Raw genomic sequence first — 15008 nt, forward strand, 5'->3', positions numbered from 1 at the left:
CCTATATTTTGCACTGTCGCGGTATTTGTTTAATGGTCTGGGGCCTGATGTACATTCGATGTATATGCTAAGCTCATTCAAAATAGTTCTTGCAGAAAGATCGCCTTCAGCAAATTGATCCACATTTGGAAGAGGAATGGTTGCGGACTGCAGTAGTTGCACCCTTGGTCTGTTGCCATTCTCCACAGTGGTAGCTTCTACTCCAAACATATCCAGCCAGAAATGCAAGAAAACTCAGAGAGCAATAAATGTCATATTTAAAATCAAGATTTTTTTTCGGTTTCATTAATAAGCAGCGTATAAATTCATGATTGTGATCGGGAAAGGCATAGTTAACGAGGGGTAGCGATGTCAAATATCGACTATGTTCATGTGAGCCTGAAAACCGTGACAAAAGTTCGCCCAGGATCGCAGTAATGTTTAATCAGGTGGATTACATCTAAATGTTTACACTTGTTTGCCAGTTGTTTTCACTGATGTAAAAATAGTGTCCCTCTGACCACTTTAATAAGCGTATTAATCAGCAGTACAGTAGGATCCTCCTGTTATATGACCCGACCAGACCATGTACGCTTGTTTCTCATACAAAAAAAATATTTGATTCCTGAGCTCTGGCAGAAATGTTCCTTTACATATTTCCTGCTCCGGAGCGCTGGACACTGGGAGTGTTATGGTGCTCGCTTTCCAAATACCTGTCACTAGAATTTTAAAATGAAATTAAATTAAAATCGCTTGTCGTCACAAGTAGGCTTCAAATGAAGTTACTGTGAAACGCCCCTAGTCGCCACATTCTGGCGCCTGTTCAGGGAGGCTGGTACGGAAATTGAACGGTTGTGCTATTTAGCCTTGTGCTAAACCAGCCCCAACACAAACAAGGGGACAAAAGTATTACCAAAAAATTCAAGTCTGAGCATATTTGAAAGAAAATAGGCAGGAACTGTATCGTCATAGCCCACGGCAGAAGCACGCCAGTTCCAAATACAGACTGAATCCGGAGTCATTGGGGCAGTTTCAACCATACAGTTTTAGTGGAGGACCGCATAGGCCTCAGATTGAAAGTGCTCGGATCCGAGGACCGTCATGTGTTCCAAATTATAACTTGCGCCGAGTTAAGCTTATGTACAAGAAAACGTAATCTTTTAACAAGCACATTTTTGATAAAGGGTAATTCTTTCGGTGCGGTTTTATTTTTTCTTTGTGAGATCTGATTTGTGTACCATTCTTAAATTCTGATCTGAGAACCTGGTTGTTACACAGACCAAGTGACTCTGCTGCTCGTCAATCTAACGTTGCAGCAGCCATGTGACAGCCTGTGGAAGAAATATTGCCTTTGTCCTGTATTAACAAATCAGGCCGCTCTTACAGAACACTCGATCGAATAATATGAGTTCTAGTACTGACTTCGACTAATTCTTTTAAAAATAAGTAATGTTCCAGGCTGCTGTCCGCTTTTATCCTTGAAACGTTTGAGATAGGATAGCCAGCATATAAACAGTCCCCCCTTACTGGGGGAGACCGTGAATTATATTCACACCGTGAAATGAAGAAATTGATGCGTGTATGATATACCAATCATTTTTGTTGATTTTCAATTTACAGTGCGTTCTTCCTCGTAACAAATCCAGGAGAAGGTCCGAAATTCGTTTGTTTCCCTAACCTGCAAAGAGCGATCAGTTTCTGGAATTCCAACCGATTATTCCCGTTGAACTCGAGATTAAATCTCTTGTGGGGCTTTCGTGTGAAGAATTCTTTATATTTGGAAACTGATGTTAAAAAGGATTTGGAAAAAAAAGTGTAATCATTTTTTAAGTGCTGAACGTTGGCGGCGATCTGATTACTTTTTGAGACAGACGTTAAGTTGAAAAGTTGTTTGCATTAAATAAATAATTTTAATATTTTGTTGTTGTTCTATTGAAATTGGAAATTATATCTGAGCATTGTCGGTGTAGAAGATACACTGTCAGCAAAGTCGCACAGGTTGAAGGTTCTAAATGAACCGCTAGATACTGACTAAATCAATTCATGCACGCACATATACACGTATACACATGCAGGCACACAATTTGCACATACACATACACAGACGGACATATACATACGGAGACATAAACACACACAGGTAGACACATATACATACGGGCAGACATACAAGCACGCGCAGATACACACAAATACAGACACACGTATATATACAGACAAACATACACATAAATGCACAGACACAGATAGACATAGACAAACATATAAACGCACACGTAAAGATACGCATATATTTATACACACATACATAGATACACATATACACACACATGCACACACACACACATACACATAAACCCACACAGATACGGACACAAATATACATCATGACAAACGTACACACATAAACGCACAGGCATACAGACACACAAACACACACATGTACATACATACACACACATACACATAGAGTGGCATTCCTGCGGAGTATTTTAGCACTTTTAGCAAGATTGTGAACTTCGTGACATTTAAGAGCATAAATTAAATAATTCGTTCTTAAAAATTGTAACTCTCATTGAATTAATAAATAAGCCTTTTCTAATGATTATGTTTATTATTTTTTCGTTGTTCTTTTTCATGCGTTTACACTGAATTATGTATTGTCAAGAAAATTGATAAATCACAAATCAGTCTTTCCAAGTATTATAAAAAGATCAGAGTGTAGCTATCGCATACCTCCAGGTAAACAGCCTGGGTTTATTGAATATTATAGCTAAACAAATATTCATCTCGTTTAATTATGTAACAGAGACGAAAGGAGCTTGATTGATAAAACCTGCATAAGAATTCTTGTCTGCATCATTAACACACAGGAATTAACATGGACGATGCTTTGAGAATTATATGAAAATATACGATGAACACAATTACTAGCAATTGTTGCTTGTGAAATGAGGTAAAATGAAACTACTTTCTCAATAGGGCAATGAACACCTCTCCCAATCTTTTTTTAAATTTTTTTTATTACTTTATCTTAGCTACAAAGCCAGGGCTCAGAGTGTGGACAGAGGCGAACCCCTAATCCAGCTCCTTGCCTGCTCCAAAAACCAATTCAAATTGAATCCAATTCATGGCCCCCATAAAGGAGACATACCAGATCTGAGCCAAAAGGCTCAATCTACGCTCGATCTTAGCCCTCTCCCAATCTGATATATCCGAGTATGATACATTTCTGTTTGTCGACCTGTTCTAAAAATAAATAATTGATATTGACACACTTACAATGTTATAAATAATAGTACGATTTAATTGCAAATGTTACAATATCTTTACACATGTATTTGATTCTAGCAACAATTTGCAATATTATTTTAAGCAGTTTCTGTGTCCCTTTGACAAAATACCTGTTGGTCTATGCGGTAGATACAGGCAAGTATAGATCAGCAGTTTGAAAATATCTCTTTCATTTGCCAATACATTTCAGATGCTAAAAAATTGAACCAATATTACTATAATTGTACGCCGCATGGATACTCAAACCAATCCATTGCATTTTATCTACCAGTTAAAATAATCTAGAGACTGAAGGAATTCAAACATGTGACAGATATGACAATTTCAAATGGATGCAATTGCAATCTCCCTCGATTCACTTTAATGTTAAGTGTGAGAAATCATAACCAATCCCTCTGGATATTTAATCACTGGGAATGGATACAAAGAAATGCCTTGGAAAATATAACATCTCGCCCGCCCTTTTTCTGCGCATATTTCTACAGCAAGATGTTGCACCTAAATGGAAACGATGGTGGTGGGGGGGGGGGGGGGGGGGGGGGGGGAGAGAGAGAGAGTTGCGGGAACGGGACCCAGTATTTCTTTCGTGACCGTTACGTGCGAGCAATTATCATGGGTTTGGAATTTTTCCTACCAAATTAAAACACCCCGAAGTCTGCAGAGGTTAGAGTTTTGATATAGGTAACATCCAATTTAGGTACAACTTGTTGCAGTAAATGAGTCATCAGATGGGCGAGCTGCTATTATTTGAAACATTTGCATTAAAAATACCGCAGTTAAATATTTATTGAATGGGCTGCTGATTACTAGCACATTAAAACCACAGTCTGTTATCGACTGCAGGGTAATTATTGCAAGAGTACCACTCATTTGTGCAAAGTTCTGTCACGTGGTTGGTCATCATGAAAATGTTGGCCAAACATTTCTTCTAAATTCTGATCGTTTCTATGATTACTGCACGGAATTATCCGGATCATTAACACAAGGCGCATCATTCATCTCTGCAATTCATCCTCAGCGTAAAAGAGTCCAACTAACATCCTCGTCCGAAAGACGCGGAAAAGCACACACTGACAAAAGGAGAAACAAGGCGCCAATCACCAATAACGATCAGATTTCACTCCCGCAAAATAACAGGAACAATTGTATTGCTATTGGCAGGAACAATAATCATTATCCCATGAGTAAACGACACACCCTGATTAATCTCCGCTCTGGATCATATGAGAAAATATCAGCTGCTTTGTAGAGAAGCTTTCATACCAAAAATTGACAAGAATCGCAACTCTTCGTCCCTATTGCGGAAAAGAAATATTTAATTCATCTGCGCCACTAGTCCCCATTTGAATTGAAATGACCACCCGTACACGGTTTGAATCTGTCTTGTTTGTTCATTTATGTCGAATGCTTCTCGACCTCCCAAACAGTTGCCTGCAACTCGACCAACGAAACAAACGCCCTTCCCTCCTCTGTCCAGCGCTGTTATCTGCGACAGCAGAGAATAGAAAAACACAGCACTTACCCGCTTCCGGGCGGTTCCCCAGAATAGTAACCAGCTGGATGTAGTATTCCATTTCGACTTTTTCGACAATAAAGGAACTTAAAAAAAGGTAAAGCGAAACTGAAGGGCAAACGGAACACTGTAAACAGACGTCAGCGGTCTGTGAGAGTGATCAGGTTGCTAAATCCCAGCATGGGTCGAATGACTTCCTCATAGTTGCACAGAAAAGGACTGAATAGCGCGAATACAGCGGAAAGTCTCCTTTTTTGCAAGCAGCTGGCGTCAAATACCAACGACAAAAGCAGGCAAGGGCAGATACTGACAGAAAAGACGATTTGAGACGAGTTAGCAGCGGAATGCAGTGAAATATTCACAAGGGAAATCATGAAAAGGCCATGAACGCAGTTACTAGGTTCACGTGACCCATGGCAGCCAATAGGAACGTCGCCTTCGTCGTAAAAGGTCCATTACAAAGTTGTAAATTTTCTTCAAACAAAAAGGAATTCGCAGCAATTCCTTGCGGATTTCACAAGTACAGCTCACAAGCGCCATGTTTCCTTTAACGAGTTCTTTGCTGCAGCTATTTGTTACCCTGTGTATTGTAACGAACGCCTTAACTAACTATATAAGCGGAAATGCCGCGCCAACATAGAGGGAGACATCTCCCACAGCAATGGGCATTCCGCAGTCTAGCAATTAAATCGCTACAATTTGTTTGTACATCCATAGTTATGTTAGTTCGTGGTTCGAATAAGTTAATGAGTGTCAGTTGTATTTTTTTTGGGGTGCGGGAAAGCAAGTTCAACAAATAATTAAACGTGTAATGATCACAGTTCCTAATGCCGCCAGTTATGTAACTGAAAGCTGCTCTTTTTGGGATTTTTGCCTTGATTTTCACTGGCCATTCGATATGGCCGAGGCCAAGAGTAGGAAATAAGCGAAGCAGAAGGGTGTTCGTCTGTTAAATAAATATCAAAACTGCGGCGGCCGCCTTCCTTCAAATAGTAATCAATAATAAAAGCAATGTATTAATTTATTCTTAATGTTGCACGGTGCATTCTGCACAGGTGAGAGGTTGAAGATGAAGTATCGGTGCATATGTAGCTACCTAATTATACCTTGTATTTCCATTCCAATCACATGGAGTGTGATACCCTTCCTGTCTCCATTATGGGCAGAAAATGGTTCTATATCAAATGTAAAAACACATCCAAGTGGTCAATAAGGCTTGCCTAAGCCGGATAAAATAGATTCTGGGTTAACACATTGGGGAGAATGAAAATGAATCAGTTCGTTCAGTATTTTCTCCCTTCAATGGCGGGGAGCGGACTCTGCGATGAAATACTCCACCGTGTACAATTCACGTCAACTCCATTCATGGGGACGGGGACGGGGGGGGGGGGGGGGAGATGGCTCGTCGATATTTGATAACCATAATTTTACCCCCTATCCGCATATATCCCGGGGGTTTAACTCGGGAGAAAGGCCATCACTTGGTTGCTCTATTGCTTTGAGCTAATCTTACTGGGGGGGGGGGGGGGGGGGGGTGTAGAAATCATGACCGCTTAACCTGATCCGTGTCGGTATCTGATTTTCAATTTATGGTAAGGAAAACACTACCAGAAATGTCGCGTCAAAATTGCAAGGATTCTGACCAGAACGGCCAAGCCAGCAAGTTACCCTCAGTGTGGATGTGCAAAGTCTGGGTGTGCGCTGGGTGGTATAGGAGGAGGCTGAGTGCTGCAGGAGTGTCTGCAGAGGTTTATACACGGGATTGAACCGAAAAGAGCCTTTTACAATGATTGAGAAGGGAGGATTTTTTAATGTATATAATGTTGGAATTTTTTCATCTCCATTGTTTGTTTAAAAAAAAATCAATGGAGGCAACGCTCACATGTACGTGCGAATTCCAAACAAAGCTTCGTCATTCTGTGCACCGTCTTTCGGGAGATTTCAACGGGAGATTCCTACTATCTCAGACAATTATTAATCTGGCCCTGCCCTGGTGCATCACTTGGTGGTCGCTATTCCGGTGAAGACCCGATTTGATCGCCCAACTTTTAAATGGGAGCAGATGCAAAATGGACTTAAAAAAAATGTTTCGGGCCATAGGACGTTTTAATAACAGATTTATTGAAACTTGATATCAGTACGTTTTCTAAAAGCGGTCAGTGCAAATATATTGAGGGGGGGGGGGGGGTATCTGGCTAGAGAGCAAGAGAGACTTGTGAAAACATGTTAATTTTGGACAGAGCACTCCCCTCCGATGCCTAAATGCAATTTCAAAAATAAACACTATTATTTCTTTATTTCGAGTTGATTTATTCTGCAAAATTACTTATCCGTTTTGACCGGGTACTGATTGTGGCATTGAATATACTTCCAAAATATATTTGCATTCAAATACAACATGATGCCATTGAGTTCAGGATGCATCAAATTGACAATATGAAAATGTTTGAACAAAATTGGAATTTCCCAATTGTTGTCCGTCTTGAATGAGATAATATTTCACACGCTCACACTACCTGATAGAATGAGGATGTTTTGGAAGTTTGACTTTTTGTTATGTAACATTTAATTCCATTCGATTACAAATCCGAACTGTACGGTGAAGCGGAAATTATTATAGTTATGGAATCTGGAGACCGCTGGTCAAATGTATAATGCCATCTTTAGTTTTACAGATAAACGCGGCATTTTAATTGTTTGTTTAACATTTGAAATACAATGTTTGCTTTTTCTCCCCCTGTTGATTGTTTCCTGTTTGCTCTTATCAATATTTTCCGTGATTCAGGCTGATCGTGTGCGCAAAGAAAAAGAGAGATTGGAAATTGCCGATTCCTGCGGTTGACGTTTATATGCAACATGCACGCACTGATCCTCTTCAAATTTCTACTTGGCTCGACCGCGGATGAAGGAAAATGTCATGAAAAGTTGGACGGTTAAGCAACAGCTGAATATTCTCCTTTCGCTCCCAGCCTTTAAACCAGGGAGGAATAAAATGGAGGCCAGAAATCCGCAGTTTGTCCAGTGATTTGTAGTATTAGAACTTTTATTGTCGGTTTTACGAGATTTGCTGATATACGTGTACAGTAGACCGCAGTTTAACACCAAACACTAACTTTTACAACGGAGGTTTAGCCACACATGAGCCAGGCATGTGATCTGATTAACCAATGGTAATTCGAAAGACTTTTAACTTGAGGCATAGATAAACTAATATTCTAATCATCAGCTATATCATTAACTTTTATAACTACATATAAAGAATTACGCCATCTTCAGGCTTTCGCATCCCTGTAACAGGGCGGCGATGCTGTATTGCAGGCATGCACCTTGTGGCCACAGAAATAGACAAACACAAATAAAGTACATCTGATTTCACCGTAAAGAACACAATCTCGAAACCGCCAGACACTAGCTGGCGAGCTAGTGATCCAGCCATTGAGCTGATACTCTCAGTGCAAGCGTAAATATATCTACTTGGATTTGCTTTTGGGACACCCGGCGTTGAATGAAACAAGTACGCAATTAAATTTAATCAACATTTATTAATTTAATCACATTCGACCATCATAAAAAGTGACTATTGCTGCGGAATACCTTGTAATTTATTTTATTTTTTTTGCTTGTGTTTATAATATGCGTATCAGAGATAGGTAATGGTTGAGAATTTCTAGCCGTAATACACCACCAATTATTTCACACGCACAGTAATTAAGACACATCGTTAAGTGCAGGGGTTTTTTTTCTATCATTAATTAAGTGTGTTCGCAATACATTCCAAATTATCCATTCTATTAGGCAGTTCATGTTGTTGGGTATAATCACAAAAATGCTAACTAAAATCAGCAAACTAAATCAATCACCACATCATTTCATATTCTCGTCTTATTAAAAAGCAATAAAATCTTTATTCAAAATGGCTTTTTCTTCTGAGATTTTGCCACTTTCCACTTTTAAAGGGAGCTGCAAAATTGATTTGTCAGAGTGTGATTGAAAAGGTTAAAATTATGCGCACAGAATTCATTAGAAATAATGTGGAATTAAGACTCTAAAGAGCTTAAAAACCAGATGGACTGTTTACAGGAAACCAGCTATCAAAGTGCTGGAGAATTCATTCTATACACGTTTAACAGTGGATTTAGCACAAACTGAATGACGTTTCGCTTGGAGGCCAAAGGAGGTAAAGTTACTTTGTCTCTTTTTCTGTTGTCTCCTGTTCAGGTTCTTCCTGTTCTTTCTTCACCTCTTCCTCTTCCTCGTCGTTCCTGGAGGTTGGAAATTTGTCCTTGTTGTTTTCCTTTTTCCATTTCATCCTCCTGTTTTGAAACCATATCTTCACCTGTCTCTCAGTTAGTCCCAGAGCATGTGAAACCTCGATCCTTCGCTTCCGAGTCAGATACGGATTGAAGAGGAATTCTTTCTCCAGCTCCAGGGTTTGGAATCGGCTGTAAGTCTGTCTCCCTCTGCGTCTACCGGGCGCTGCTAAAGAACACGGGAATCACAAAGACAATCATTATGGCATCAAATGCATACAACCAAATAGCGACAAACTAGGAACAAGAAGGGCAAAACTTTGCTTTGGACGGTAATGCCATACAAAGAAAGTGCTCCTATAAAAGCGGAGAGACTATTATAGACAGCGTTAAACACCTTGGCGATATAACTGAGCAGCAGTAAAACGTGAGATGGAAGTTAATTCTAATATATCCAACCTTGAGGTCTCATCCAGGGAAACATTTGAGTAGGAGACGAGTTCTGATTTAAGTGCTCTGGTTCTTCGCCAATATTACTGCTAGACGATTTACAGTCAGGATATTGTACCAGATCGGCCTCTTGCTGTGTCGTAAAAATTTGCTGTCTTTGTAAGTTATCGTATCCGTAAAATTTAGAGGGGTCACCATGACACGTAATTCCACAAGGATTCTGTTGAAAGCCAGCGTTAGGAAGTGCAGATGTCCCATGGTGGTAAAAATCTTGAACTTGAGCTGGGTGCTGGAAGCTTGCGCCGGTGCTGGGACCATAGACCACAGCGTGCCTGCTCGTCACGTCTTGAGGAAACCGGCAGTCGTAGTAAGTGGGACTGAGAGCTTCTCCGGGTTTGTATTTGGGGTAGAATGGATTCACAAAATATGAACTCATCTGTGCAGACTCTGGAATGGCCAATGAATATCAACAAAATAAATGTTAAACAATACAGCAGTGATGTTATTGGGTCCCCCGGTCTACAGACTGCTCATGATGGCAATGCAGGTCCAGTATGCACTGATGCCCCTGTGGAACATACTCGCTAATACTGTAGGTACACAACTGCCTCACGGCTCTGGCTGCTACACTCTGAAACCGCAGATCAGGAGTAAAGCAGCAGGCAAGGTTTTTGCCTGCCCTTTACTGTTACCGCTTTCACGGGCAACACGTCTCTGCTGGAAAATGATATATTTTAAAAGAAAATGTAGAGGGCATACAGATCGGAAAAAAAAGATAACATGCGGATTAATATATTCGGCACACTCTCATTACAATTAGGCGGGCCGCATCACAGAAAACATGAAATACGTGCGCCACTCAACTGAGGAGAGATGAAGCTGGCCTGGTTACAGCACAGCAATTAGATTTTAGAACACAACAAGGTGAGATTGGTTTCAAGGTCAAGACATAGTCAAAAATGGGGAGAATAAGCCACAGGACCAAAAGGCTAAGGTTAGAATGAAGATCAGGGATTATTTTTTATTGCCTGTTTCTGTAAATCTTGTCGGATCTGCGTGGTCTGTCAATCTGTCTGTCTACCTAGTTTATATTTGTACACACACACACATATAGATACACACATCTATACACACACATACATATACACACATATATATACACAACACATATACACACACATACATACACACACACACACAGACCACACACATACACACATACACACACACACATACACACACATATATACACACACACACATAAACACACACACACACATATATACACACAGACCACACACATACACATTTACACACGCACACACATATATACACACACATATACACACATATATATACACACACATACACACATATATATACACACACACACATATGTACACACACAAACACACACACACATATACACACACACACATATATATATATATATATACATGCGCACATATATACACACAGACACACACACATTTATATATTTCTGTTTCCATGCTTAACTTTAGTTGACGCACAGATACTTTTAAAAGTTACATATAAACTGTTAACAATCAGCAACAATTCTAATTGTTGGTTTAAATAGCCGGCAGATAAACATAAATGGAACCTTGCTCAGACAAATACATCAGGCAGCATTAAGATGCTATAGGTGAAATATCCCTTCTACAAAGAAGGCGAAGAAATAGTTACCCTTGCCTCAGATTTGAAAAAAACCGGCTCGCTTGACTGAGATTTGGAGGTTAATTGCTAGCTAATGAAAATCATGCTTGTGAATACAATTTCCATCATTTCAGCCCCGATACACGTCATTGCTGAGAAAAGCTGCCCGGGTCTCCGGGCAAACACAAAGTTCGTAGCTTGAGGTTGAAATTTCATCAACAACTTGGGCATCGAGAGGAACAGCAAGCCTGAGATGGCAGGCGTGCAGTTCCCCAGCTTTAGTTGTTGATAGCTCAGCCGCTCATGGATAAAGTGAATCACAATTTCTTTGCTTCAAGCAACTGTGTTTAAAGTTTAAACGAATAGAGCCCTTGATCTGTTAAACATGCATCCAGCAGTGAACTTTGTTCCTCACGCTCCGGTGGTTGCCTCAACTCTCCAGACTGCTTCAGGGAAATAAAGTCAGAAATGTCTTCACTGGCTGCTTCCACTTGTACTTTAGCGACTGCAGAATATGGTCATTCAAAACTCAGTCCTGAATGTGCGGGAGCGACCTTCCTTTCCAGTAACTTTTCATTTATTTGCATGAAGCAAAAGCAGTGAGCAGAAAAGCCACAATTCAAACCGCGCTATGATTGTTTAATTATAATAGTGTCCATGAATTTATACCTTAAAATAGAAATAAAAGCTGCCGTTGGCCCTGTTTGAACTGCACGATAGCACCAAGGCGAAAATCGCATTCTACGTTACAAAAACCTCCAGAAAACTTCCACAAGGATTAAAAAAAACCCCATCAACTGCAGTGCGATGAATAGGCGGCATATTAATATTGCTGTGTACAGATTTACAAATGTGAATTTACATTAGGCAAAAATCCATTCCACCATCAGGGTTACTGCGATTAAGCAAATTTCTAAAGGAGGAATGACGTGAGATATTCTGTTTCCCATTTGTTTTTACACAAAGCATTCAAATCAATATATTACTTTAAACAAAACTGACCCATTAGGTTGGGAAGCTTAAATATACATCTGGCTGTTAATTTCACTGTATTTATTAGCTCTGTTTGACTTTTCTTTGTGTGTTCTAACCGAAGGGTAGAGGCGCCAGAATTTGGAGAGAATAAGTTAACACTTGTCGGGTTTATTGAATAATTCCTCAATGATCAGCGGCCACTACGTGTATCTGATATTTGTTGTAAGAAGTCAGTGGACGTGCAGGGTATCTGACTAATATAGAGCAATGAAGTATCATTTTTTAAAATAAAAAGAACGGCGGCCAGGGAATTTTTTTTGCCGAAATTTTGGGAACGTTATTTTTCAAATAGCGCCTCCATCCTCACTCTGTAGATACAATTTAAAATTTAACTTCAATTATCATTCATCTTCCTCTCTGGAATATTTATAAAATTGTAGCTAATTGATTCCGGGTGGCGGGTATGCAACGAGCTGACAGAAGTCAAATCAATGTGCAGTTCAGTTTATTTTGCTTCACAATCTGTAACTGATCTCAAACGCTTGAAAGATATTTCAGGACCTAGTACATGTCCTGTAAGATTAGCCGCTAGCGGCTATTGTATTACTTTTTAAAAACTGGCCCATAAGGTTGGGAAGCTTAAATATGCATCTGGCTGTTAATATCACTGTATTGTTTTGGATTATTGTTTTGGAGACCGGAATGCACAATGAAATAAATAAATGTTTACCCCTGTAAAAGTCAATTATTACACAGCTTGCTAAGGTTAGCTGCAAATACATTCCATTTGTTGTTTTCCTGCTATACTACATGCTAACCTTTAAGTTTCAGAATAGTGAATTTTTAAATTAAAATTGAGGAATGAAAAATCTGTCACCCTTAATCTGGAAATCCACACCGAATTATCTGGCTGTGACTGTACAACGTGACCATTGTACAAAGATCATATTTTACAGTTTCACCGAAGGAACATTATTCGAACAAAGGAGAAAGCAGACAAACATGTGGATTTTTTTTGTGAAAACTTAACTTTTAACTGGTGCAAATTACGAGTCACTCTTCAGTTTGTTCTCACAAATATTTTACGACCAAATGTCTGCCCTATGCAACAATTTAATGGTAAATTTAAAGAAAAAAGTCATGTGGAACTTCTAACCTTTAAGCGAGCACATGGTCACACGTCTTTGATTTTGAACGTTCTTTCTGAGTATTTGCAATTGTAACATTAAACTTACATTTTGAAATTTCTCATACAAACAAGTTTCAGATATTACTGTTTTTCATGTTTTCTAAATTTAAACGGACTGTGAGAAAATATTACTGTCCTTTTAACCGATTTACAATGTATCTGTTGTCATTTGCAGGTTCCCAATTTGGTATAGTGGAGCGACAGCACCGCCCAGTGGATAATGTAATGAACTGCGATTCAAGTGGAACGGGGGCGACTTCGGTTCATTTTTGTGAGGAATCATTTAAGAATCAGTTAAAATTCTTGTGAAGATACGAGGCATAAAAGGAACTCCATTAGATCTCATTAAATGTTTTAAAAATATTTTTATGTGGAATGATTCAGAATTGTCAGTGCAGTTTGTCTGATTAGCCTTGCACGACTTTAACTTGGCATTTAGCATTCTCAAGCGAAATCACAGCGTTCAAAAAGTTAGATGATACCGTGAAACTTTACAAACTTGGTATTTGACAGAAAACAGTCGACTAATTATATATTATTTCCCTCATGACTGTATAAAAGAACTGTAAGTTAAATTAGTTGACTGCCTATATGTAAATTACTGAAGTAGCAAAAAGTATTCAGAGGTAATAATCTGAATAAAAACGCGGGGGTGGGGAGATATGGTTGACTGCACGTGTATACTAAGACAAAGAAAGTAACAGAGAAATACAGACCATCAGCGACTATTCAATGTATGGTAATATCTAAATATGTTTGCTATAGTTTGAGAAAGGGATTTTCCGGATGTGCTGTATTTGCTGCTGCTACATTAAAAAAAACATTGTGAATAAATGTGTGTGTGCACATGGGCGCGACGAGAAACGTTCATTTAGATTCAAAATTCGATAAATTCAGAAGGCGGGAGCTGTATTCAGTTTAGTCTTCACTCGTCATTTATCAACCCCATATCCGCCTATTCATCATTTGCATCTTGCATGATAAAATAAATTGAACGTAAATATTATTTATTTAGGGGTCTGTTTTCTTTTCCAGCGCCTGCCTTTTCAGTTCACAAAGTAACCCTATCGATTTGTACCATATTGTTATTTGACTGGTCATTTGGATTAATATTAAATGTAAATTTGACGTACAGTGGAGTGTATTTCACTTCATTGTACTTCCTATATGTCTGTTTGGGAATTGAGTCGATTGTCCACGCTGAAGAGTCAACGCGGAATTAATTGTCCTCGTTCCTTTAACTAGTGTCTGCGTTTTTGTTTGTCATCAACAGACAAAACATCTGAATTGGCTGATTTCAAAGGAGCCCGTAATTACATGAAAAAAACTGTAAAGTCATTAAGGTCAGGCGTCTAGCCAGGAGTGGGGTTTATTGTACCCCGTTCCTTCCGGTTCTAAGTACTGTATGTAGAATAGTGGCAATAGATGGCGTTGCAATTCAACACCTTCAGAGCTGTAAAGTTTTCAGAGGAATCTCCAGAAGGAATGAAGTTCTAGATTTACCAGTGCGCGCAATTGCTTTCAGCTTGAAACATTAATGAAACAGTGGCGTGATGTAAAATGAATCTGTCTGTGCTCAGGGCCCATTTATGTCCACAGTTAAAATAAATCCGCACCCACTGTTTTGCCAAGAATGTGTACTTTGTTGTTTATTTTCGTACCTTTAACTCATGTATCCAGT

The 15008-nt window shown here is 39.3% G+C and overlaps 2 protein-coding genes across 5 annotated transcripts in view; both read right to left on the minus strand.

Annotated features, from left to right (window-relative positions):
- Nucleotides 1-5217, minus strand: part of hoxd3a (homeobox D3a) — a 38234-nt gene extending 33017 nt beyond the window's left edge. For all 3 annotated transcript variants that reach the window (XM_038789332.1, XM_038789335.1, XM_038789330.1), the window contains exon 1: nt 4796-5217. The gene's annotated coding sequence lies outside the window, so the exon portion shown is untranslated. The remainder of the gene's footprint in view (nt 1-4795) is intronic.
- A 3102-nt stretch (nt 5218-8319) lies between these two features.
- On the minus strand, nt 8320-10274 carry LOC119961878 (homeobox protein Hox-D8). Of its 2 annotated transcripts, none has more exons than XM_038789340.1 (2): nt 9496-10274; nt 8320-9262 (listed from the first exon to the last, which is right to left on the minus strand). In XM_038789340.1, exons 1-2 carry the CDS (start codon nt 9920-9922, stop codon nt 8970-8972), a joined length of 720 nt encoding a protein of 239 aa, XP_038645268.1. In that variant the 5' UTR covers nt 9923-10274; the 3' UTR covers nt 8320-8969. The 2 variants fall into 2 exon arrangements, with proteins under 2 accessions (XP_038645268.1, XP_038645267.1); XM_038789339.1 differs by having other exon boundaries at nt 8320-9265.
- Nucleotides 10275-15008: the final 4734 nt, after the last annotated feature.

This window comes from Scyliorhinus canicula, chromosome 2 (genome assembly GCF_902713615.1).
Source record: "Scyliorhinus canicula chromosome 2, sScyCan1.1, whole genome shotgun sequence".
Taxonomy (NCBI): Eukaryota; Metazoa; Chordata; class Chondrichthyes; order Carcharhiniformes; family Scyliorhinidae; genus Scyliorhinus; species Scyliorhinus canicula.

Excerpts from the sequence above, each read along its gene's own strand:
- LOC119961878 (XM_038789339.1), bottom strand. The coding sequence starts at position 9,922 with ATGAGTTCATATTTTGTGAATCCATTCTACCCCAAATACAAACCCGGA. Across the intron at positions 9,266-9,495 it reads TCCCTGGATGAGACCTCAAG|CAGCGCCCGGTAGACGCAGA; the intron begins GTTGGATATATT and ends CGTGTTCTTTAG.